General features: G+C 33.9%; 2 protein-coding genes across 6 annotated transcripts in view; both read left to right on the top strand.

Moving 5' to 3' along the window:
* LOC100650714 (RNA-binding protein Musashi homolog Rbp6) overlaps positions 1-15,401 on the top strand; it is a 777,530-nt gene extending 762,129 nt beyond the window's left edge. For all 5 annotated transcript variants that reach the window (XM_048412611.1, XM_048412610.1, XM_048412616.1 and 2 more), the window contains 3 exons: positions 875-1,152; positions 2,567-2,631; positions 3,390-15,401. In XM_048412611.1, the coding sequence (XP_048268568.1) occupies positions 875-1,152; positions 2,567-2,608 (320 nt within the window). In that variant the 3' untranslated portion in view covers positions 2,609-2,631; positions 3,390-15,401. The remainder of the gene's footprint in view (positions 1-874; positions 1,153-2,566; positions 2,632-3,389) is intronic.
* A 351-nt stretch (positions 15,402-15,752) lies between these two features.
* Positions 15,753-17,261, top strand: LOC100649248 (charged multivesicular body protein 6). The gene is made up of 4 exons (XM_003393497.4): positions 15,753-15,964; positions 16,044-16,153; positions 16,231-16,664; positions 16,796-17,261. The coding sequence occupies exons 1-4, from the start codon at positions 15,899-15,901 to the stop codon at positions 16,840-16,842; spliced, it is 657 nt and encodes a 218-aa protein (XP_003393545.2). The 5' UTR covers positions 15,753-15,898; the 3' UTR covers positions 16,843-17,261.
* Positions 17,262-24,710: the final 7,449 nt, after the last annotated feature.

A 24,710-nucleotide genomic window follows, 5' to 3' on the forward strand; every position in this document is an offset into this window, starting at 1 on the left:
ATAATATAGTAATGTCGTTATTAACATCTGAAGAGCGTAAAATCTTTGGAACAAGGGAATTATTTAGCTTTTATGAATACTTATGTATGTGTTAATCAACGTGTTTGTTTTTCTAGCTTGCTGTTACAAAAACATGTATAATGTTTATTGGGATTATTATCATAAAAGTAATTGGAGTTTTCGTGTTCGACTTAAGAATTTAATCTGTTCGATGTTTAATTTCATATAATAAGTACATATCTTCGCTTCTAGGTATCTTACAAATTTCTTCTTTACCGTATATTTCCTATATGTGTGTAAAATATGTTCCTTCCATATATGTTCAAGCTAAATACTACAAACATAATGCCCATAGCCGCGCATAGTTGTTTCACCTTTCTACATCAATCAGAAATATTTCGATACTACATTACAATAAACAAAAATAAAAAAATTTACATGCATTTCACCGCGGATCTTCTGCAAATGAGCTAGTAAACTGACGAATCCGGTTAGTTTTTCAAAAGAAATGAAAGTTACAAGAACAGCTGACTTACTCTGCTTTCAAATCGTTTCACACTTAATTCACATGATATCTCATTTGACCGCATCAATTTTCTTTAAAACAATCCCTACTCAACCAATCTACTTACTCATCGGTTGTACCAGCCTTGAACAGACTTCTAACAGACTTCTTGAAGAAAAAGACACGTACATATACTCTCTTTCAAGAAACACTCTCTTTCACTTGACCTTATGTTTTTACTCGCGAAGCACTTGGTTACCGTTTCGTGCTCGACGAGGACACACCAGCAGCACAGCTAATTGCTTAGCCGGTTGAGGCCGTGGCAGCGCATTGGGGAATATTGAAAAATGACGGGCACATTCGTTGCAGTGATGAACAACTACCAAGCGGCCGCAGCGCAGGCCGGATTTCCGCCGGCGTCGCCGCACGCGGCCGGTGGCCACGGTGGGCCACAGGGCCGATCATTTCCTGCGGCTAATTCACCGGGCCCCATCGACATGTATAGTTCAAGCGCCGCAGCCGCAGCAGCCGCCGCAGCCGCGGACTCTGCAGTCGCCAGCTACGTCCAGGCCGCAGCTAGTCCGCAGCCCCCTACGACCGCGTTCCCTGCGATCGCCGTATCCCGTGCCCCGCTCAACTACAGTCCCGTAAGTCCATTCTACTATCCTTCTTCGCGCAGACCTAGGGCCCCGTGGGATTATTCATGCTGGGTTTAGTCGCAATTATATTGGAAATCGAGGTTTGAAAAGGAAATCGCGATATCGCGTGATATGGATTGATTATAACAACGAAATTGGGAATATGGAAGATTTTAAGTTCATTTTGAAGACAATAAAGGGGAGATAGAGATGGTAGACTATCCAATAAGTAATGCAGACTTTTATAAGAGTTTTATGATATACAAGAAGAAACTTAATAGGTAAATGAAAAACTGTTAGAGAAACTAAAGGAAATGTGTTACTAGTTAATTAATACTAGATTGCGCTGCATCCAATATGTGTATATATAAATATACTTTGAGGACTGCATTACTTAGAGAATAATCAAATAAATTGTAGAAAGTTGACTTTAGATCGTCGTGTCAATTTTAGAATTTGCGATAGTCGTCAGTGGTTGACTTATACTACTTGACACCTGGATCTGTTTACAAATAATAGTTTCTACTATCTTTCTATATCGGCAAATATTTGTACTGTTTCTGATTTTTTTTTTTTTTTTATTAAAAAGTGCTCAGAATGTAATAATTGATAAATTTAATTGCACTTTATTTTTTATATTATCCAATAGTAATTCATCGATCCCGGGTATTTTCTGATTATATTAAATTACGATATTTCTTATTTTACATTCTAGATTCGATGATATTGCTTCTTTGAGGAATATCTTACTATTACATTCTATAACATTCGAAATAACAAAAGAAATTTCAGACATTAGAAGGAAATAAAAAATTACCATTGTATATTGTACACTGGTAACTAGATGTCTGATATAATTGATATTCGCATAAAACCTTTTATTTGCCCGTTAAAAGGGTCAGAATAGATTTTAATGAAACTTTTCGTACCGACCGAGTAGGATTAAACGAAAAAATTTTCTAGCAGCTAACCCATTCTAACAAAATTATGAAATTTATCTGTGGTAATTCTTCTATCCATTCAGTGTACTTTAGAAATGATATTTGAATAAAAGAAAAAACAAAGAAGAGTCGAGGGATTCGAGAGTACGGTACAAGTTCCTTTCCTTCTCTTTTGTTAGGACTTGCAACTTACGTTGCTGTAACTTCGATTACAAATCGGTTTCGATTGCCGAGCTTCTCAGTTTGCCAATATCATGTTTTTGTATTTTATTTTTTCCCTTTTAATTCTTATCTCTCCTTTTCATCATTTGGACAAAATTTTATAATCGAACGATGCAACCTTTCATGATCAAGTATCGCAATTGCACGTAGTTGAAACGATCTTTTTGCACCATCTTAAATAACATAGAAAAATAAATAAGTTCCTGTCCTTAAAACCATCATATATGAATCTCGACAAAATTTTTTTCTTCGTATTTTAGGGTCCTCTAATACCAGCGGCGTTCACTAATGGCTACCATTGAGCCTTGTTAAGACCTAATAACAGGTACGTAGTCACGTTCGCTTGCATTTTAAATCTTTCTATTTAGGCGTTTCATGTTACCTAATATTTAATACGTAATAGATCTTCTTAATTTGAAAAAAGTAGTTGTACGGTAATGAAATCTGTATAATATTAAAATTAAATGTTTCTGAATTGTACATAATTATTCCACAAATAGTAGATAGTTATAAGCCATTTCATCATCTTTCTTATGAAACATTAATTCAGTTAACTACATTTGAAATATTGTAACATTTCCTGTTGTTTTTCTCAAATATAGCGCATTATCGTACGAATACGGTAACGAAATACTTTCATCTTTCTGTAGCAAACGCAAACACGTTCACCAAAAATGAATATAACAGAAACCCTAGGTTTCCTTACCGGTTCACCGTAAGTTTCCACTTAGTGTGCCACATGAAATATTCATAATATTAATTCTCCTACTGTAACGAGTATACGAATAATAGGATGCTAAATGATTAAGATACTTTCGTGATTAAATTCTTATCTACATTATCATTTACTAACTTCAGATTAAATTTCTTAAAATATAAATAAATGATTATATTGGACTATGATTCATATATTACATTGTATAAAGTATGATTGGCGAAAGGATCTTACTTTACATTTCATCTATTTCCATTCACTTTTAAGCACTCCAACAGTAACACGTTCCGCTTGCGCTGATTTCACAAAGATTGTGGCTTACGTATCGCAATCCCTCGCTAACAAACTACGATTTTTTTTTTCGTCAGGATGGACGAGAGGGCAGAACGCAGCACGGTTGACTGACGGTACAGTGAACGATGTAAATGCCTTGGAAAAATTCACCACGATGAACGAACTTTGGACGGAACTGGATGCGTACTATCACAACTAATACATCGGAAAATCGCGATTTAGATAGGAAGATAATAGTTTCTACTCAGAAGGAGGCCTCGACTTTGCAACGGCGATTGATCGACCGCAACAACGGCGACGATTGAACGGAAATAACGGCTACTTTCCAACGAACGTAAAAGAAAAAAAAACAAAATTGAAGGCGTGAAGAAGACACAAGGAAGCTAATAGAAATTTGAAAAAAATCTAAAAAATAGGAAGAAGGAATCTAAGGAGGAGGATGCGAAACAAAAATGCGGGAAAATGTATAAATTTATAGATCGCGGTACACGTCCAGAAAGTTTGCGAGAAGAGCGACGTGGTAAAGAAAGATAAGAAAGCAGAAAGTAAGGGAAACAGGATGGGCAAAAGCTGCGTAAAGATAGATGTGGCCGAAACTGCGTATTAATGCCCTTTCTCCGACATTAATAAAGAATAATATAATAATAATAATAATGAATTAAATTAATATTATTAATTGCTAAATAATTAAGTGACTAAGTCTAGAATATATATAAATATTATATATATAAATATATAAATATATATATAAATATATATATATAAATAATTGATAAATATTAGACGATAAAACGTATGGATCCTTAGCATTTAAGGCAAACGAAAAAATGGCGGAAGAATACCAACTTACATACGAATATTATTATAATTACTGGTTATTATTGTATAACGTTATGGCGACTTTTTTTTCTAATTGATTAACAAGAACAAGAAGAGGATGAAAAGCCATGCACCGTGTTAGCTCGCGCGTGTACGCGTGCGCAATATACATATATACATATATATATATATATATACATACACATATATATATGTAAGTGTGTGTGTGTGTGTGTATATATATAAATACAAATACAAAATACAAATATAAATATAGATATAAATATGAATATAAATACAAATATATAAATATAAATATAAATAATAAAAATATAATTATTATACGCATAACATACGTTCGCACCCGGGAAGAGAGCGTCTCTGTGTTGGGCTTTCGAGTTTTTTTAGTCGTGTAGAAGCGGAGTTAATAATAAAAAAATAAAAGAGCAAAAATACAAAAGGCGTGTAAGGAATTTTTCGAGGAGCGCGAGTCGACAGCACGAAGGAACACCCGCCACGGAAGTGTGAATGGTTAGTCCGGGTGGGGGGGAGGGGGGGGATTTAGGATACGAAACAACGAGGACGCTAGGCAGGCCAAGAGTGCGCTTCGCCCTTTTTCTTTGTTTCTTGCGCGCGCGTATCCGCCACTTCTCAGCGTGCTCTTTGCCGACTGAATGCCGGAATGACACTTCTCGCTCGCCCCGGCGTGGTATCGTCGAAGCACTTTTCCCTTTTCCCGGGTGTGCAACGAGGGAGAAAAGAGGACGAATAAAGCACGGAAAGAGCAAGAGGAGGGTGAGGTTGCGTACATAGACCTAGACACGCGTGTTACACGGATAACGTGTCGCTGTTTGCATTGCTTATCGTGCGATGGATAAAAGGAAAGGAAAAAAAAAGAAAGAAAGGAAGAAAAACGCGGGGGCTGCGAAGCGAGATGGACGGATTGAAACTCGCGAGGCTCTATGTAAGTTAGACGAAGAAAGAGAGAAAAAAGAAGAAATAATGAGGAAAGGAGAAAGAATGGGAGAATACGACCTGCTTTTAAGATGATGCGTGTTGATAAGAAAATAAGATGTAGTCATCTAGCGCAAAGAACGGTTTTCGATAGAGGAAGAGAATGAGAGAACATTACATATACAGGGTCGCGAAATCGAGTAAGAGAACGCTAGGTCCCAAGCGTTGTATCGCGTCGAAAGTCTGGTCTCATCCAATGCCGAAACGATAATCGTTGAATTTAATCGGCCATTGTATAGCTGTCCAATCGATTACTTGCATTAACTTCGGTACATACATGCATATTACGCGTACGCGAATTATTGTATCGTTGATTTACTATAACGCATGATCCTATAAAGGAGCCTGCAAAGGAAACACAAGCAATGTTCACCGACACGCATTTCACACAAGCTCACAGTAAACGTATATAAAATATCTTTTACATACACTTCTACGTACACGCTCAAACTATACATATGTTCCACACAGAGACATAGACACTCCGAACACAAATATAATGTATGCTGTGACACGCGCCGGCGGCTTTTTAAAGGAATTATCTTAACACACATGCCTATATACACATACAAGAAGAAATATATAAATATATATACACACACATACCCACGCTACATCAGGAAGAACTATATGCAAACCATCAAGTTACACGAAATAAGATGCATTAAAAGAAAAACAAAATATATATCTACACATATGCGTGTATTCAGTTATTATACCGCGCGTCCGTATATGTACAGTGCGTTAGTTGAAGGCGAGATTGCGAATCGCCAATCTGATGCGCCATTGCATAAGTAAAAGCAGAAGTGAAAGTAACGCGTGCAATAAGAATGATATTTGGACATGAAGCGATATTGTGCGTTTCTATATAACCCGGATGCGTGTGAGAAAGAATGGGAGAGAACGTGACGATACGTGCGTACGAGAGCGAGAGAAAGAAAGTCATTAAATCTTTAAGATTTACGAACACGGTCACCTGAAAATGTCATTTTGCGAATTAAAAGATGTTTAGAAAAGGAAGGAAATTGGAAAGTTTATACGGACTGGCGCAAACGCGAGAAATCGTTAAATTGCGGAACATAGCCTTACTCGCGGAATGACTAAACACCAAAAAATCCTTGCGTTCTTTCGCGCTTCGAAGTATTTCCCTAATTAGACGGACAAATGGCCCGAATAGGGATACTCCATTCAATTATTCGTAATTGATCTAGGTTAAATGCGTGTAATATCGTTCGGTAAACAGGGAGGTGTCATTACATTCGTTTTGTTTTTTAACGCACGTATGTTTTATAAAATTTAACCCAGCCCTCGAGGAAAGTTCGATTTAGGGGCTCGAAGGGCATTGCGACGCTCGAACCTCCCTGCTTCTGAAGGGGACAAATAAAAAAGAAAAAATAAAACAAAGAAACCGTCGACGTGCAAAAACTCATTCCGCGGACTATATATTTTGGACTATCGGATTTTGTTGATATCGCTGATCAAAAACTGTTTTCATACGATACTATTAATTACTATTATTGAATTTGTCAATATTGAATTATTGAATTGAGTGAGAGTCAACGAGCGATAAATTAATTATAATTATTACAAAAACAATGGATATACGTGCGACAATTCTAGGTACGGTTATTATTGTATTCAATAACAGGGTAAAACAAAGAACAAAAAAAAAGAAACATTGAAGAAGAAGGATGACTTTAAATTGGGACGCGTGTCACGTCGAACGGCGGCCATTTTGTTTTCCTGTGCGCGGGTATGCATGCGCATGATGAAAAAGATGTTGAAGAAAGGAAAGAAAGGATGAAGAGGAACGAATGAACAAAACGAGTCAATTCTTACGAACGTTAGCAATACTTCGTCATGACCACAAAGGATAAAAATGGCAAATAATGAACAAGAAAAAAAAGAGAAACTAATAATAATAATAATATACACGACTAATCTATATCGCGGATAAACTTACATGAATTCTTAAGTTCGTGACGCGTACACGCGTGACGGGTGATCCTCGCTCGTTCTCAACAAAAGAAAATGGAATATGAGAAAGCGGAACGTGAATGAGTCACCACTCCTGGACGAGAAAAACGTACTGTAAAACGAACTGCGGTCGCGTGTATTTTCGACGCCATAAAGCCGACTTCTTGCAAGCGAAACAAAATGGTAGCTGCTTCGTTACGCCCCAGGACTAACGATAAACGCGTGCAAAAGAGGTAAAGGTATATGCATCGGGCCAAAACTGTTATTATCCAGGCAACTAATAATTCGAGATATGAGAAAAGTCAAACAGCAAAAGGAAACACGTACACACACACACACTATGAAAAAAGAGATTGATATTTTATCGGTAGACCGTACACCATGTATAGAACGATGCTGTTTTCAAACGGATGCAAGAGACGAGTACGCAGAAACGAGCGTTTCTTCGACGATGTTCTATTCCTGATTTTTTCGTTTCGATTCTAACAAGGTTTCTTTTTCAAAGTTATGCGAAATTACGGAGGTTTTGTGAATGAAATGCGACATAATCAAGCGAAAAAGACAGAGAGAAACGCTCCATGCTCATAGCTTCACAGGCATTTTCTGTTGCCTTTATTCTTTTGTTATGTTCATTGGATCCGGTGGGAGAAAAATGAGTTAAGTGAGCGTTAAATAGACGCGTCGAGCGCTTCATGTATCACGGAGCTGCGCTAATTGTTCAAATAGACGGAGAGTTGGACATTGCACGGAGAAGAAAAGTGGAGAAAAAGAAAAGAAGAGAAATACACGAGAACATAAGCACCAGCTCAAAGAACGTAAAATATAACAAGATTCGTCGTATGTAGGTTTAAGGCACGCTGACGCGCGAGATCGCAGAGGATGGGCAAAATAAGGAAATGTAGAAAGCATATACACATACAAATGAAGAAATAGAAGAAGAGCAAACAGTCATAATTAAGTGTACAAGTTGTAACTTTTCGCAGTTAAGGTGAATGGTGTGCCGAAAGAATCTTGGGTTCCTGATCATTTATTGCGTTTAACGTTTTAAACTGTATAATTAATGTTCACCGTTCATTTTGGATTTGAATGGCAGCAATTTTGTTGAAGCGTGATTAACGAAGTAATGTGATAGTTATTATTATTTTTGAGCAATGTGTAAGTATCTTAGAATTAATTTCAAACTTATTTATTTAAATTGTTTCGTCGTTCTTTTACGAACGAACCGAGGATGTTGCGGCAGGAACCTAGGCGACTTTCAACGAGAATCCTCTGAAAAAGAGAATTATATATAAATATATAAATATATATATATACATATTCGAAAGAGATCTACGATCAATTATTAATTAGACAAAACAAACTAAAATGCGATCAATATACAAGCGAGTTAATACAAAAAGGATGAAGAGAAAAGAAAGGAGAAGATAAAGGTGTCGCGAGACATATAATAGGGAAGACAAGTCATAGGAGGGGATAAAAATGAAACAAGAGGAAACAAAATATATATGTGAGTACAGTCCACGCGTTTATATTTATAAATATGAAATACATTAATATTGAAATATTACGTCTATATCTACATCTAGTATATATATAAATATATATAAATATAAATATATATATAAATATAAATATAAAAACGATTAAGAAAGACAAGAAATATATTATGACTATATATATATAAATATATATAATAACTGATTAAGGTGGCAAGCAGACAAAATAAAAAAATATGAGGATTATGGGAGATAAACAGATATATTGAAACATTGTTTTATGCATTTGTACATATATATAGTTATTGATGTTTTAAAAGCTAATATACTATTGTACTGAACAATTTTTCGATGATCATCATCGATGATCGTGAAAGGAGAGTCGAGCGGGGGTACAACCGGTGTTGAGGAGGGTAGAATGAGGATTGGGAAGACTAGACGCGGAGAAAGATGAGAGGAAAGAAGGAAAGAGAACAAAGAAAAAAACGGCAAAGAAATGCGAGGGAGGCGAGCTCGTTGTTCGATGCAGTCCAGTCTTCTCTCACTTTGCAATACTCTTCCGATTTTTTACACGAGGGAATTTATTTTTCCTGGCGAATTTTTGTCGAGGGTTGAGCATGAGAAGAAAAGTGTACGGAAATGATAATGATATAGAAAATTCAGAAGACCGCTTGTTCATCGACCGAGCTCGATCACTCATTGCGCGATTAACACGCTCACACCGACACTTCCACATTGTACACGTATGATACACACATATACAAATACTGACACGTATATATATATATATATATATATATATAAATATAAATATAAATATAAGTATAAATATAAATATAAATATAAATATACACGCGTATAAATAATAAGTAATAAATACGATAATCGAAAAATATATATTATATACATATATATAAATAAAATACACACAGCGTGAGCTAAGGACAGGAGAAAGGAAATGGAGGTCACAATTGTAAAGAGAGTGCGAAGAAGATGTTAATCAAGTGAGTAATCGATTATTGCCATTCCGTGATTGAGCCGTGAAATTGAAATTAATAGTACACGACTGACAAATCTTCATGCGATAGGTATGTGCGATGTGTACAATGATATGAAATTGAGTGCAATGAAATATAATAAAACACTTTATAATACTTAAGTCTTAGCGGTACTTAAGTGCAAGTAGCGATTATAAATAATGTTTCCATTGTACATTTTATCGTTACAGAATTATCGTTATTGTAAAAATTATTTTTTACTGGAAGCATGAAAAGGCGAACAAAATTATTCTGTTTCGTTTGTTTCACACGTTGAAAGGATTTTTTGTTATACTTTCGTCTTTCGTTAATTAAATCGTTTTCAACTTCGACCACCTCGCGGTAGACGGAGTTAAATGTAATTGCGAAGTCGTTCGACTGTACGATATTTCGTAGATAATACAGCAATATCGAGTAATAATTTAATGAAGATGCCACTGCGAGCAAATTCAACATAATCAAGCGTATTTAACCCGTTTGCAATTAATGGAAGTATAATGTATGAAGGTGATTATACAACTATAGGGAAGATAGTATGCAGACTTGAACAAGCATCAGTTCACTAATGTTCACGTAGAGTTCAATCTGTTTGCGCTTGACCCAATAGTGATAGTTGCTCGCGCATAAACGATCGTTCATCATTCTGAAATAATGTTTCACGTTCAGTCTGTATTAGTGATAACGATATAACAGTTCCATATTTGGAACAGACGAATAGAGTGGCCCAAATGATTCAAATGTTAGATTTTACGAACACTCTTTTTAATTATATCACTTTCTAATCCGTACAATTGTTCTATATGCAAATATAAACACATATACACAGACACATGCATAGATACTTTCAATCACGAGTTTTCTTACGATACAACGAGAAAAATACTCTTCGAAACAATTATACACGATACAATTATCAACATAATGAAAACACGCATTATATACGTTAATTAATCTCGTCCAAACAATAAATTACACATATTAATCAATACACTAATATACTTACACAGGACAAAACAAAGGCAAACGATTAAGATAATGGAAAAGAAAAGTTTCACTTCGCCTCACGGATTCGTCGATATCGATCCTTCGATCACTTTCTACGCACCCTCTATTTCTTGACTGCTGATGTTTCCTAGAACGGCTAGTTTAGCATACATTTCGCTGTGCGACACGAATCTGCGAATTTCTGTTTTTGATTTTCTCAAATGAAAGCTGACAGGCGACAGATGACATACGAAGCGTTTTACCTTGTACGGAAATACGAAGGAAACGCGGACACGATGCCACGATATTTCGAAGAAAACAACCCCCGTCGCTCTGCGTGCGATGTGACTGTGGTTCGAGAGAAAGAGGGGGAGAGAGTGAGGGAGAGTTTGTGAGCCAAAAAAAAAAAAAAAAATAACTGTGCGAAAGGAAGAAAGAAAAAGGGTGAATGAAACGAACTCGCAGAAGTCCGTAGATAGATAGACAATTTTCGAAACAACGTTTTCGTGCGTACGAGAAAGATCGTTGCTGCGACCTGACACGAAAAGTTGGAGCGTTTCTCTGCTGACTGACTGCCTCTGAACTTGCTCGTAGTACCTACAGTTTCGATTTCGATTTTTAAGCCTGTTCGAGTCGCGTTTGCTAACTGGAAGACAGAGAGAAACGCTCTAAACGGGTACACGATTCGATTAGTCGAGTTTCAAGTCAGTTGTAATATAATCGATTGATAGGGATCGTGATGCCTAAATCAGTGTTCTTTTTTAAGTGGAACGTCGCAGCCAAAGACGTAGGCTAAAGGATCCTACTTAGGAATTATTTTTATTCGCGCATTACGGGAACATGCGGGCCCGAAAGAGCTCGTTCGTTTATTATTATTATTATTATTATTAATATTATTTTTTTCCTTGTTTTTTTTTCTGTTGACTTATATTGTATTTTAATAACGATTAATTACTACCGTTCGATTACTATTAACAGCGTTATTATCGGATAGTATTATTCTAACGCGTCCCACTATCATTTTCTATTTGTCAGGATGCGGTAATCCGTTGTGTTATGAGTACAGTTATCATTGTCTTTGAGCCGATGATTTCGTTTACTTCAAGTTTCTACCGAGGAGAAACGCGGCTCGAAGAAATCGTCGTCCGTCTCGAATACCAATCAGAATTATTCTGTTCCATGTGTCGTCTGTTCGATATGAACGAGTGCTCGCATTTTTAAAAAAAGGAAAGAAAGCTTTCTCGCAAAATCGAGAAGAAATGTCAATCTGATTCGCGTTACAATTCACTTTTAGCCAGACGTCCAGGGGATTTTTTCGAGTCGCAGATTAATGAAATGTGAACATAACCCCATACGATATATATATATAATATATAATACAATATATATATATATATAATATATAATATATATTATATATTATATATAATATGTAACATATATTATTATATATAATATATATTTAATTACATATTATATATATACATAACATCATATATATTATATATATTATATATATACGCACGGAAAGCATACAATATTATGAATAAGTATATATAATCATGTAATTACACGTGCACACGTTCGGATGAGCAGTTAAACGTAATCTGTTAATATTCTTCCTGCGTGCAGAACAAGGATATAACAGTCACGAGCTTCGATGAAGTTTTGCTAACCATCGTACAGCAAGAATACCAGTTCTTTTTTTCATTCGATACCCATTAATATCAATATGTGTCATTCTTTTCTTTTCATATAAAATTATTGAGCCGGTTTTATGCTTTAATCGTTGAGATAAGATTGAGCGATCAAACATATAATATTTGATCGATATCCAATTTTCATGTGTTCTAAAAAGCATTAGTTAGGGTGTGAAAATTTTGACGATATCGTATTGCCGTTATTAACGAAAGGATAATCTGAAGAAATATTTAAGAAACGTTCAATTTCGATGAATACACTTTTCCATGGGCCAACCGAATCGATTATAGAGCGAGTATTTTCAATGTTGCTAAATTTTGTAATATTACTTAACCGCACTGACTCGCGTTACTTTCTAATACAATTGTACGTTGTTCTCTGTACTATCGTCACGTTTTTCGTTTGTTTTATTATGTCATTGTTCTAGTTTTACCGCAAACGATCGGTACCTGTTTGTGCAACTCGTAAAATAAAACACGATAAAGGCCATTATATAACTTTCCGTTCCTCTCGCTCCTCGGATCGATTCTCTTACCCATCGCAACGGGTGTGTTCGAATCAGTCAAGCATAAGTTGTTATACTTTAGATGATCGTTCTTAGAACGATCATACGAATCGATAGATAACGCGACAATTATCTTCGAAATTGTGAATATTCGAGATCTCCGTAGCAATTGTAGGCGGAAAAGTAAATATTTCGTTCGAGTTAGCTTCGAAGCATATATATTTATTGCTTGTTTTCCAATTTACATATCGTGTTGATCTATAAGATCTAAAAATTGTTTCGTGCTTTAACGCTGTATCATGACTGCGATCATCAATTTTCGAAGAATTGCTAAATTCTTCCCTCCTTTTTCGTTTCTTTTGGCTGCCATCGATCGATCGTTTCACGATAACTATATTTTCATACCATAAATTGTGTCATTATTTCTTTCATTAATTTTCTTCGCGGATACAAAACAACCACGCAAACGTTCTCGAACACACCGGCACACGAGCACAATAATTTAATTCGTCTCTTCCGTAAGATAAAAAAGAAGAAGATATTTAAATAAACAAAAAAGAACAAGTCTGAGAAACAATTTTTCATCGATTTTTTTCAATCAAAATGTTAAATAAAAGAACTGCATCGTGATCGTTGTGTGCATGTGTGAGAAGTGAAAAAGAGTCCACGAATTTCAACACACTCGCTTTGATCCCGTTCATCGTTGTCCTTAGTTTTGTGATATTGTATTTTTGTTGTCGCGTGAAACAACCGAGGAATACCGAGTGTTTTCTGTGTACACGGCATGTTATGAATTACAGGGAGAGTCTTAGAGTCTCGTCATTCACATTGTCGACTTAGGGAACCATCTAAGTAATTTCTGTTTAAAACACGTAGTAAGAGAACGGAGCGAAGGTTTTTAAAAATATTTTTTACGACGCCTCGTGAGAAATACAAAGCAAAGGCAGATTGATGAATAGCATGAAAGAACGAAACGGAAGCTCGGCGGTATGGTACAGCTTGCAATGAGAAAACTTGCAATATAACAAGCAATAATTAAATCACTTTTAATTCCATGTATATTAAACAATTATGTGGATGCTTAATGAGATTTATTGAATTTAAACAAGCATAAAGAAAAAAGAAAAAAAAAAAAGTAATAAAACCAAGAACTAAGACGAAACACTGATTTTACATATTCTTACTAATCGTAAACGATTACAATACGTATAGCGACATACTAAATTATACGATTATGTATCGATTAAAAAGAACAGATTAAATGAAAATGGTAAATAAATAATTATTAAACTAAAAAGCAAAAAAAAAAAAAAACAGTACGATTGCGGGCGGGAATCGCCACGAAGACGGTAATGTTTAATCTATATAAGTACGTAAAAAGTTTCAATTTTACACTACCGATAATAATGACATAACGGTAAGGTTCTATATAAGATATAATGATGATTTATAATAATTATAACATTGTACAGAATATTTATGAAAGGCGCGCTGCTGGCGAAAGAGCCGCGCGTTTCTTTGTGTGTTCGTAGTTCGCGAACGCAAAAAAAAGAAATAAAAGAAACGAAGAAGGAATAGAGATAAACGATGAATAAAAGTGAAACAATACGAGCAATCAAATGAGACACGTTTATCTTTTCTTGTAATCAATAAAAATTGTTCGAATTAAGCGTGGCTTAGTCCTCGGTAAATTTCCAGGCATCCATAACAAATATGAAGGAACAACGCGCGACTCTCTATCCAAAAGCGGCTAGACTATAATGGATGTTTTGTAAGATAAAGCAAAACGATCACGGATTATATTGAGATCGCGTTCAGAGAAATGTATAATCGATTACGTATTCGGGATAGCTCGAATTAACTCGACGACGCCTTTCTCGATGGAGGAATAAAAAAAATGTAAGAAAAGAGATAAAAAAAATTTAAAAAAATGAAGAAAAGAAGAAGTACGAAAATTGCGGCTCTTTTCTACCGCGAATATATTCGAGCATAGCGACATTGTGTGCTGTCAAAAGGTGAAAATTATGGTCCTTAAAATTTAAGCGGAAAAGAGTAACAAGACGCAAAAAAATAAAAAATAAAAAAACAAAAGCGAAATAAAATAGACAACAAAAGATAGAAAGTGAGAGAATTTATCCGCCGTAGATGTGTGGCGTAAGAAAGGGCCGATAATCTAATTCATTGTGTATGTATACAGACAGAAAATAAATATAATATTGCGATTATAAATATTAAACTAATAAAGAATAACAATATTGTACCCCTCTGTACATATAAATATATATTATAATACGATGATTATTACTATATGATTTATTATAAATATATATACATAAATATAAATATATCTCATGAATTCACATTATTATGTTTATTATTGTTTACTTATTATTATTAAAATTATTATCATTGCGATGATAACGAGAAGGATGATGATGATGATAATTATTATTATTATTATGATAATATTATTAATATTTAAGAAAAGGTTCACAACGTGCCGTGTGTATGTGGGAATAAAATATATAATATAATGGACATTGTTCAATTCAATCCAATGTCTTGTCGTTTTTCTCTTTCCTTGTTTTCAATCTCATATCATATCCTTATCTCTTTGGATAATCTTCCTTCCTAAATACTATAAAGATATTTATTCTTAAACATTAGTTAAAATATTTAATATATCAAATTCATCAATTATAAGTTTATTGTGCTTCTTTGCCTAATTAAATTTAAAAAAAATTAATTCTTGAGCGATATACAACAATAGTACCGTTATTTTATTATTAAATTTTATGATAAAAGGCTTAGTTTCAATAAAATAAAATAAGTAATAATATACATATCTATATACATATATCTTTCGCGCCATATAGTTTGGATTCTAGTCGAGTACAAAACTATCGACCAGAGTCGACCAGAAAATATGGCGCCAGCCATGATAGATTTCGTTATCAGTGTCTTAAGTGATGTGTCAAACGTGACATGAGTTTTCTTTCAAATTCCGTATGATAGTTTAATTAATACAGTTGTACATTATCTAGAACGAAATGGGTATTTTCTTTGCAAAGAAAAAGCCACCGAGCCGTGTTACCGAACAGGACAAGGCCATTTTAGTACGTTGTTTCACACATTTTCTAACCTCAACCATTTTTATTTCAGGCACATATTGACTGATTTCTAACATTTTTACAGCAACTGAAACAAACTAGGGATAAAATCAAGCAATATCAACGAAGAATGGAGCAAAGTCTTGAAAAAGAACGGTTACTCGCAAAAAAACTTATACAAAATAAACAAAAAGAGTAGGTATTAAATTCTTGTCTATTGTAATTTTAAAATATCTTTGACACATTTGTTAAACGTTATAAAATCTTTTCAGACGTGCTTTACTTCTTCTAAGAAAAAAGAAATTCCAAGAACAAATATTATCAAAGACTGATGGACAGTTAGAGAACCTTGAGCATATGGTACATGATTTAGAATTTGCACAAATAGAGTTGAAGGTTGTAAATGGCCTAAAAGTGGGTAATATTGCATTGAAGAAACTACATGATTTATTATCCATTGATGAAATTGAAAAAGTTATGGACGAGACTAAGGAAGGAATTGAAAAACAAAGGGAGATTAATGAAATATTGTCTGGAGAACTTACAGAGAATGATGAGAGTGAAGTTGAAGCAGAGCTTGATGCTTTGTTAGCGGCAGAAATTGAAGAAAAGGCACCAGAAATACCGGAGGATGTAACATTACCAGAAGTACCAGAGGATGTAACATTACCAGAAGTACCAGAGGAATTACCAGAAAAGAAAATAGGTAAATACATTGTATAATATACAAATAAATACCAATACTGTAATACACAAATAAATACTGTCATGTTAGATTTATTCTTCTATTAGAAAAATACATTTAATCCATTCATTTACCTTCTTTTTGTTTTGCAGAGCGTACGAAAGAAAGAACAAAAGAAACTGTTGCTCTGGAAGCATGAACAGGTGATAAATATTAGTAAAGTTTCTATTCTATTGGCACTTTGCGCAGGAGTCTCTGTATATATGTACAGTACATTATATGTAAGGCTCAGCGTGAATAATTCTCATCCAAAGGGTGTAATTGAAAGAATGGAAGTTATGTTTTATTAACAAAGTCGTTTAAGTGTTAAAGACTGTTATTATAAAGTGCGTATACATATATGGTTTTGATGTTGTGAATACATAATCCAGGCAAATGTACATTACTTTTTCATATATTACATATACCATGTAAGTTTCACAATAATTATATTTGTACTACCTTACATGTACAAATATCTTTTTATCTTATTATTGGCCTTTCTTATGTGTAATTAAAATATAATAAAAATATGCAGAAGTTTAAAATCTTTTAATAAATGTGATCTTATTTACAACATGTTTCAGTAGATCTTATTCTGCAATAAATTATACAAATTTATGAACATGATTCAACAAAAAATTGTACATAAATCATAAAACCTTTCTCCAAAATGGAGATTATTTCGGATTAAAACAGAATGAAGTATATTAGGTATCTTCAACGTTTCATCCTTCTAAATATTGTTTTCAAATAGGAAAACACTTATATAATGCAGCTAATAATGCTCGTTATTGATATCAATCCTATTATTGCGTTGACCATACATGTTCTGAAATCTATATCTTTTGGTTACTCTTCTTTTTTTGTTTGTTTATTTTCGTGGAAAATATTCATATAATATATAATAATAATCACATATAATAGGATGATAATAACCATTTATCTTTTATTAATCTAGAATATTTAAATTTTTCCCGCAATGTAAAATTGCACAGTCATATGAATAGAAGGCTACACGTGATCAACCAGCTTAAATTATTCAGGAACTGATAAGATAAACCAACCACCGAGACGTTCTCAAATACCTAGTATTTCCAGAATATTTTACGCTTATTCTATATGTTCTTAGCTCCAGTTAAAACGCAGATAAAAATATATTCACTTCTATTAATGACACGAATAAAATTAATGGAATTTATGATTTCACATGAAATATTTTGTTTCCATTTATCTGAATTGAGAAAATATAGTGCGATACTTGGTACCATTGAGCTACGCGTCATAACGTAATATAATTTGATCTTTTTTTTGGAGAGGAGGGGAAAATGCAATTGCGCATACCCGGTGTCGCTATGCACCCCCGGGTTATGTTGTTGACAAGATGTTAACACCTCTACCCACTAAAAACCCCTTCTCATTCTCTCCTTCATCGGTACTGAGTAATCAACCCGGCACTACCTCACGGCTTAAAAATATTTGATTTGTGCTTCACTTAAATTAGCATAATTAGACGAACACTTCAGTTATCGAGCAGGTCACCTATGTGACTCCTATAAAAACTTTTTGCTTTGTTAATGTTCCTTTTTCGAAGTTAACAATGCGATACTTTTAAATTTAAGAAATCAGACACTTAATCATTTCGACATCGATCCAAATACTAATGAAGTTATAGAAATAACATAAATCATTGGAAAGTCACTTTATCCCATACAGGTATCATAATATAATTATATTCATAAATTTGCAAATCAGTTTTATAGGACGGGATGGTGTGTCGTTCTTTAATGATTATCTGCCTTTACTGATTTGCAAATATATAGCAGATATGTAGAGCTTTCATTCGTCATTTTAATGTCTATGTCCATGACTAATGTTTTAATATGCGAAATATCTTGCATCGTGAGATTATTTGTAACAATCAGAAAAACGAATTTAGCTTGTTATTTAGATTTTAACTTATTTATTCCCCAACTGTCTTTTTACATATAGTGAAATAAACATTGTTTTTACTGTGTCCAACTGCAACATTGACGCTTTCGAAGTTTACATAATTTTATAATCCGAGATGACACGACTTTCCTAATATCTTTCTCCCAAATTAATTTGCCGCTTTTCATTGTCAATGTACGTTACATTCTAACGCGAAGTAAGCTGAATTATTCAATGGAACCAAATGTCAGCTGTTCATTTTCCATATTTACTTATGTAATTTCACAGTGTCATAACTTTCCAACTTTCCGCGCTCGATGAAAACTACATCTACGTTCATATCGTAACATTATACTCAACATACAATAGTACATCCAAAACGTCAAAAAAAAGTTATCCATAAAGAACTGCCCTCACTAGATAATACACTAGATAAAATAAATCTTTTGTTTTGTGTAGATAATATATCTTTTAAGTTTAATATTTTTTCTAATCTAATATTTTAAATTATTTTCTGGTCTTTATGTTTAGTTTCAAAATCGAGCTACGAATCCATCATTTATTTTGACGATAACCACCTACGTTTTCATAATATTTGTATCTCGTGTCTTGTACCGAACAACGTCAATGTCCAACGACTGTTAGATTCAACGAAGCTTGTTTGTGCGGCAGAAAACGTCGTTTGAATAGACGATGTCTGATGTATTTAACTTGGTCTGTCGAATCCAGATAAGACCAGCTTACGGCGCCAATAACAACGTTCGAATTGTTTTAACAAATCTCATGGCGCCTACGAAATCGTTTCGTAGTCACTAAACGATTAACACAATTTCAATGGTCAGGGACAGAATCCTGACAGTCAGTCGATCAAGTAATAATTACTAATAATTAATTATCGTTGATTAATCGTGTTGCTTACCCAGCATCGTACAAATAAAAGTGTATTCGCGCCTAATGATTGCGGTATCAATTACGACGCTAATTACCCTCGAAAATTGTCTCTCTTTACCACTTGCAACTCAATAGAATTTTTATCGAGGAAGTTTTAAACGACCATTGATTGACATATAGCAAACGTAATTTGCACTGTACACTCTTTTTCATCAAATGTTTAATTTTTCAAAATATTACATTTGTCGAAGGAATGATGTAAATTTATTTCTTATTTATACGACAAATTAATTGTATAAAATTCTTTATACTCTTTTTAGCTGCTTTCCATCATTATACCTTGATACCAAAGAACAAATTGAAAAAATATTACGCGAAGAAAATGGAGAGAGGATGAGAGTTAAATGTTAAATCGCATCCACAGACTATCATAAAAATTCAAAATTAATTCCAAAAAACAGATATTTCATCTTAAATATATTCCATTTGGACAGAGTCTATGATGCAAGATCGTAAACTTCACGCGAATTCGTGAAGTTGTTGTGAAACTGACGTTCGCTGAATGCCGGTAAGACAGGGAAACGACGAATAAAACGGCGATCACTTGAACAACTGTTTCTAGAAAATCTGTCAAATTATTGACAATACGCGTACAGGCTGTGCATTTCTAGTAGTAAATTACAGGAAGTATCACAGCCTCCTGATATTTAAAATGACGCCTGTATGGATCAACGATTTCCTATTTAAAACCAGATGACCTTCGCGAAATGAGAGAGACGAAGAGAAAGGAAGAACGGCCGAGGAACGGGATCCGCTGACTAACCTCCGGCCATGAAGCCTTCGTTTTATTTCTTTTTCTTTTCTCCGAGTCCGAACATATCATTCTCCTTATCTGCGAGTTTGTCGTAGATCCAGGAATTTCAGTAAGTTCAACGATTTATGATCGATTAATAGACGAATTAAGTGACGTCAATTGTTCTATGATATGACACAAGAATGACATTATGTTAGAATGTGATTCTCTTTTTATCGTGAATTACGTTACTTGGAATGCAGAATTACCCATCTTTAACTTTAACCCTGTTATGTCCTTTGGCTCATTTTATATACAGTCACGTCTTTTTATTGCTCAAAAATTTGTTCCGCTCAAGAAGGATACGAATGAATTACTAATATATGTTATTCTTCATTTCAACTTTATATTAAACATATCTGAATGAGAATTCAGAGAAAATGAGAATTCAAGAATAGTAGTAGGGTAAACTTTATTTGAATTTTTAGGTTCGAACATAATTCGTAAAAAGAGGAGGATCACGATTGGTTATAAAATATGTAAGATTCAGGCTATTTTCCTTTTGATTTATTATAATTTTTGAATTTACTTATTGATTACAAGATATATAAAATTCAGACGATTTACCTTTTATCTCAGTCTATAGGAAGCCCTACATTCGATATTTTTTACTAATTGACTATTTTTTACTAAATTAATTTACCTCTCTTACCGCAATGCAATATCTAGAATGTCTGTCCCAATGATTTCATCATCCAAAAATTCATTGTCCAAGAATACTTGCGAATGTCAATCTTATTACTTAGCATTGATTCTCTTCCATTAGCAATAGCGTTACTGTACCAAACAGTACAAGGTATAATTTTGCGGGAAACAAGTTAGACGCAATTTCGACGAGCATTTCGTCTAGATAACAAGAAGTTTTACCGCGTAATTTACTACTTTAAATATAGCATCCACTGATTCTTTATTTGTCAGGAGGCAAACAAAGTTATTTCCTTGACTCAGGTAGATATGCAAACTACGATCAACAACGAAATAAATCGATGTTTGTTTATTCTTCGTCTTTTATCAAACAAGCATTATTATAATAAATATATTAAATAAATAAATAGTGAATAAATAAATAAATAAATATATAAGTAAAATAAAAAATAAATAAGTAAATAAATATATAGTAAATAAATTTACTATTTCTGAGATTATTTAAATTAATTCAAACATAGAAAATATTGCGACGATATAAACTTGTTATACATCGGATTTTGCTCTATCTACATAAGTTTAATGAACGATTTCATCTCACGATAAACGACTTCCTTGGGTGGCAAGGATTTTCTACAAGAATGATTGCATAGAGTATTTCGCAGACTCTTGCAGAGAGAGAGAGAGAGAGAGAGAAATATATCTTATCTTATTGGGAATAATGCAGATAAAACATTGAGACGACAGTTTATCTGCGACGCATATATATACGTGACGTCTCACAGGTTTCCAGGCTATGTCTCCAGTCTTGAACTTAATGTTTTCATCAAAGCCTGATCTCCTTTAAATACCTCTTATCTTATTTAATTACACATCTTGCTATCGAAAAGTTGAAGTTCTGGAAATTAACAGGCTGTTTCGTAAGGTGTCATATGTTTAACTTATTAAATTTTTTAAATGTTCGGCTAAAGAAAATTATTACGACATAATGAATAGAAGGATGCCTGAAACGATTTTACAGTTTCCCCATTTCCATTTTCTAATCCTTTGAAGCCTAAGGATTCAAGTTTATTTTTATTTTCTATTGCATTAAACTATTGAAATTGTGTTTAAGATAAATATTTCCTAGTTCTGTTGAAGTTTTCATCGAGAGCTTGTACTGCGTTATTTTCAAATAAACGTGCCGAAACGTAAAATACAGCCTTCCACTTCATCTTTCTCTCACTCTCTCTCTTTATCCCCCCCCCTCTCTCTCTCTCTCACCCTCTCTCTCTTTCTCTCTCGCCATCTACATATTTCTTCTCCTTTGCGATTTTTACTCCAAACAGAAACAACGAATTGTCTTGTAATAACAGTAACAATGCACCAATCAGCTTAAATTACCCGCTGCATCGATTTGCATACATTGATTCAACTTCGTCAGTGTTCCTCCGCTGAATTTACATTGAATCGCTCCTAAACCTATCCCCTTGATTTCAAGTGCAAGATACCTCTCTTATACAATATGTAACAGTACCACGTGCAAATATCCCTCGTCGAAGGTTGCGGAAGTGCGATGAGATAAATAAAAGTTTTAGTTTATTTGAACAACATGATATATGGGATTTTTGCATAACAATGGAATCTGGCTTTATAATGCTATCTCAAATTATTGGAAGACGTTGTTCACTATTGAAGAGAGTTAATAATTTTTACGCACGGAATAAAACGCAAAGGATGGATTTCAAATATATATTGATTAATGATCAACTAATAATCTGGGGATACCAGACGGTTCTCATCTGGATAACCTTCTTGTTTCATCGATTCTATGTTAAACTATTGATAACGTTTCTTCTAACGTAATTTTCTAGAAATTTATGTTTCACGAAATCTTGCAATAAAATTGATGTCATAGTATAGGTAAACAGATATATACTTTATATATATACTTCATGGTGAATTACTTATGTATTTAGTAATACTTAGCTTCGTCCTTGAACATTTAAAATCAAGTTATAAAATATTTTTTATAGACCTACGAAAGAGATATCTGAATATTCTGTTTGGAATAATCAAGAAAATGAAACCTAGGATACCGTCTCCAATGCGTGTAGTAGATTATACCTTAATGATCCTGGCGTACATAATTTTCTTTTTAAAAAGAGATTACACTGATGAGATGTTTTATAAAAATAGTTTTGAAATGGAAATGAGTGTTTAATATTAAGTGATACGTGGAAACTTGAAAGAGTTTAATAAACAATTTCATCGAAGACAGTTCCAAAGAGAAAGTCCCGTTTTACAGCACTATCTAAAGGAGTGGTCGTCGAGGACAGCCATTATTAAACCAAGTGAAAAAAAGGAGGTAAAAGATATCAGTCGAGGGGAAAATGCTTTAATTGGGCAGAAGAACAATAGCATAAGGCGTTGTACCGACGGGACAAAATGAGTCATGCCTACATACAAGGTGAGACAACTGAATTCTTAATATTATAGAAACTAACTTCATATATTCCTTCATCATCTTTTTACTAGCAAAAACCATCTCCAAAATTCTTGTTACTACACGCATTTAATCGATATTGGTAATTAATTAAAAACAAATTTCCGTTTTGAAAAAGCCGTTTTAACATTCGCAATAAGATAGTCAGATTTTACAATGTGCGTGTAAATGCTGAATTGATATTGCCCAAGAACGTCGTACTTTATTTGAAACACCGGAAACGATATTTTCATAGGAAGTAACATGCTGATGAATATCGTTCGCTGTACCCATTTAAATTATAATTTTTCAAGAAGTCAGCGTTAATATTACCACTTAGGTAGTACATTGAACTTTCTTAATTTGTGGTAGAAGTTTCAAGAGTACTACAGTATAACAATAGTATGGTAAAAATGACGACAATTATGGCCTTGTTTGCCTCTTAAAGACGCGAATTTTAACGACACACGCGACATCGTGTTTATTACACGTTTCTAATAATACCTAAACAATCATTTGCGACATTAATGAGTTAAAAAATTCATTGTATTAAGTTACAGAGTTGGATGACTCATCGTACACCTGGGAGTGTATGAAGAGCACCGGTGAGATTTTACAAATAGAACGAGACACGAAACATTCGTCTCGTCTTGAGAACGTTAATTGTACCGTTGCTTAGAACGAGGCTGGGAGATACGTCCACGATGCTGAACAACTGAACGAAGCATTTCCCGATCTCACGTCGTTCTAGATATGTACATTTCTTTCTTTATCAGTTCATATTTTCCCTTCCTTTTTTTCCGTATTTCTTTTCTCGTCGCCCAAGAAAAACTCGGCATCTTTTGTCTCAATTAAATGGCACGGGTCAATCGAGAAGCTGTAGTAGATGATAAATTGAAATTAATGTCTGTGTTCCTAGATCGTGCTTTGACGCTATTCCGATATTGCACACAAACAAAAAAAAAAATACACCAGACTAACCGTGAAGTCAATTCTTTATCTTCACAACTTTGTTTGCAGCTCTAGATAATGTTTCCAGCTCTGATGCCATTCGCCAGATAGTACTGGTTAAAAATTATTGCCAATAAAATCTTAGATGATTCATACCTGCAAATATTTGTACGCGATGCATACAGTGTTTAAAAAGGTAGAAAAATATGTAAAGCGGTGTTACAATAAAATTGAAGCTGACGTTTTGAGTTGCGATGGAATTATCATATCCAGTTAGTTAAATGAGCAAGAT

The sequence above is a fragment of the Bombus terrestris genome, chromosome 2 (assembly GCF_910591885.1).
Source record: "Bombus terrestris chromosome 2, iyBomTerr1.2, whole genome shotgun sequence".
Classification (NCBI taxonomy): Eukaryota; Metazoa; Arthropoda; class Insecta; order Hymenoptera; family Apidae; genus Bombus; species Bombus terrestris.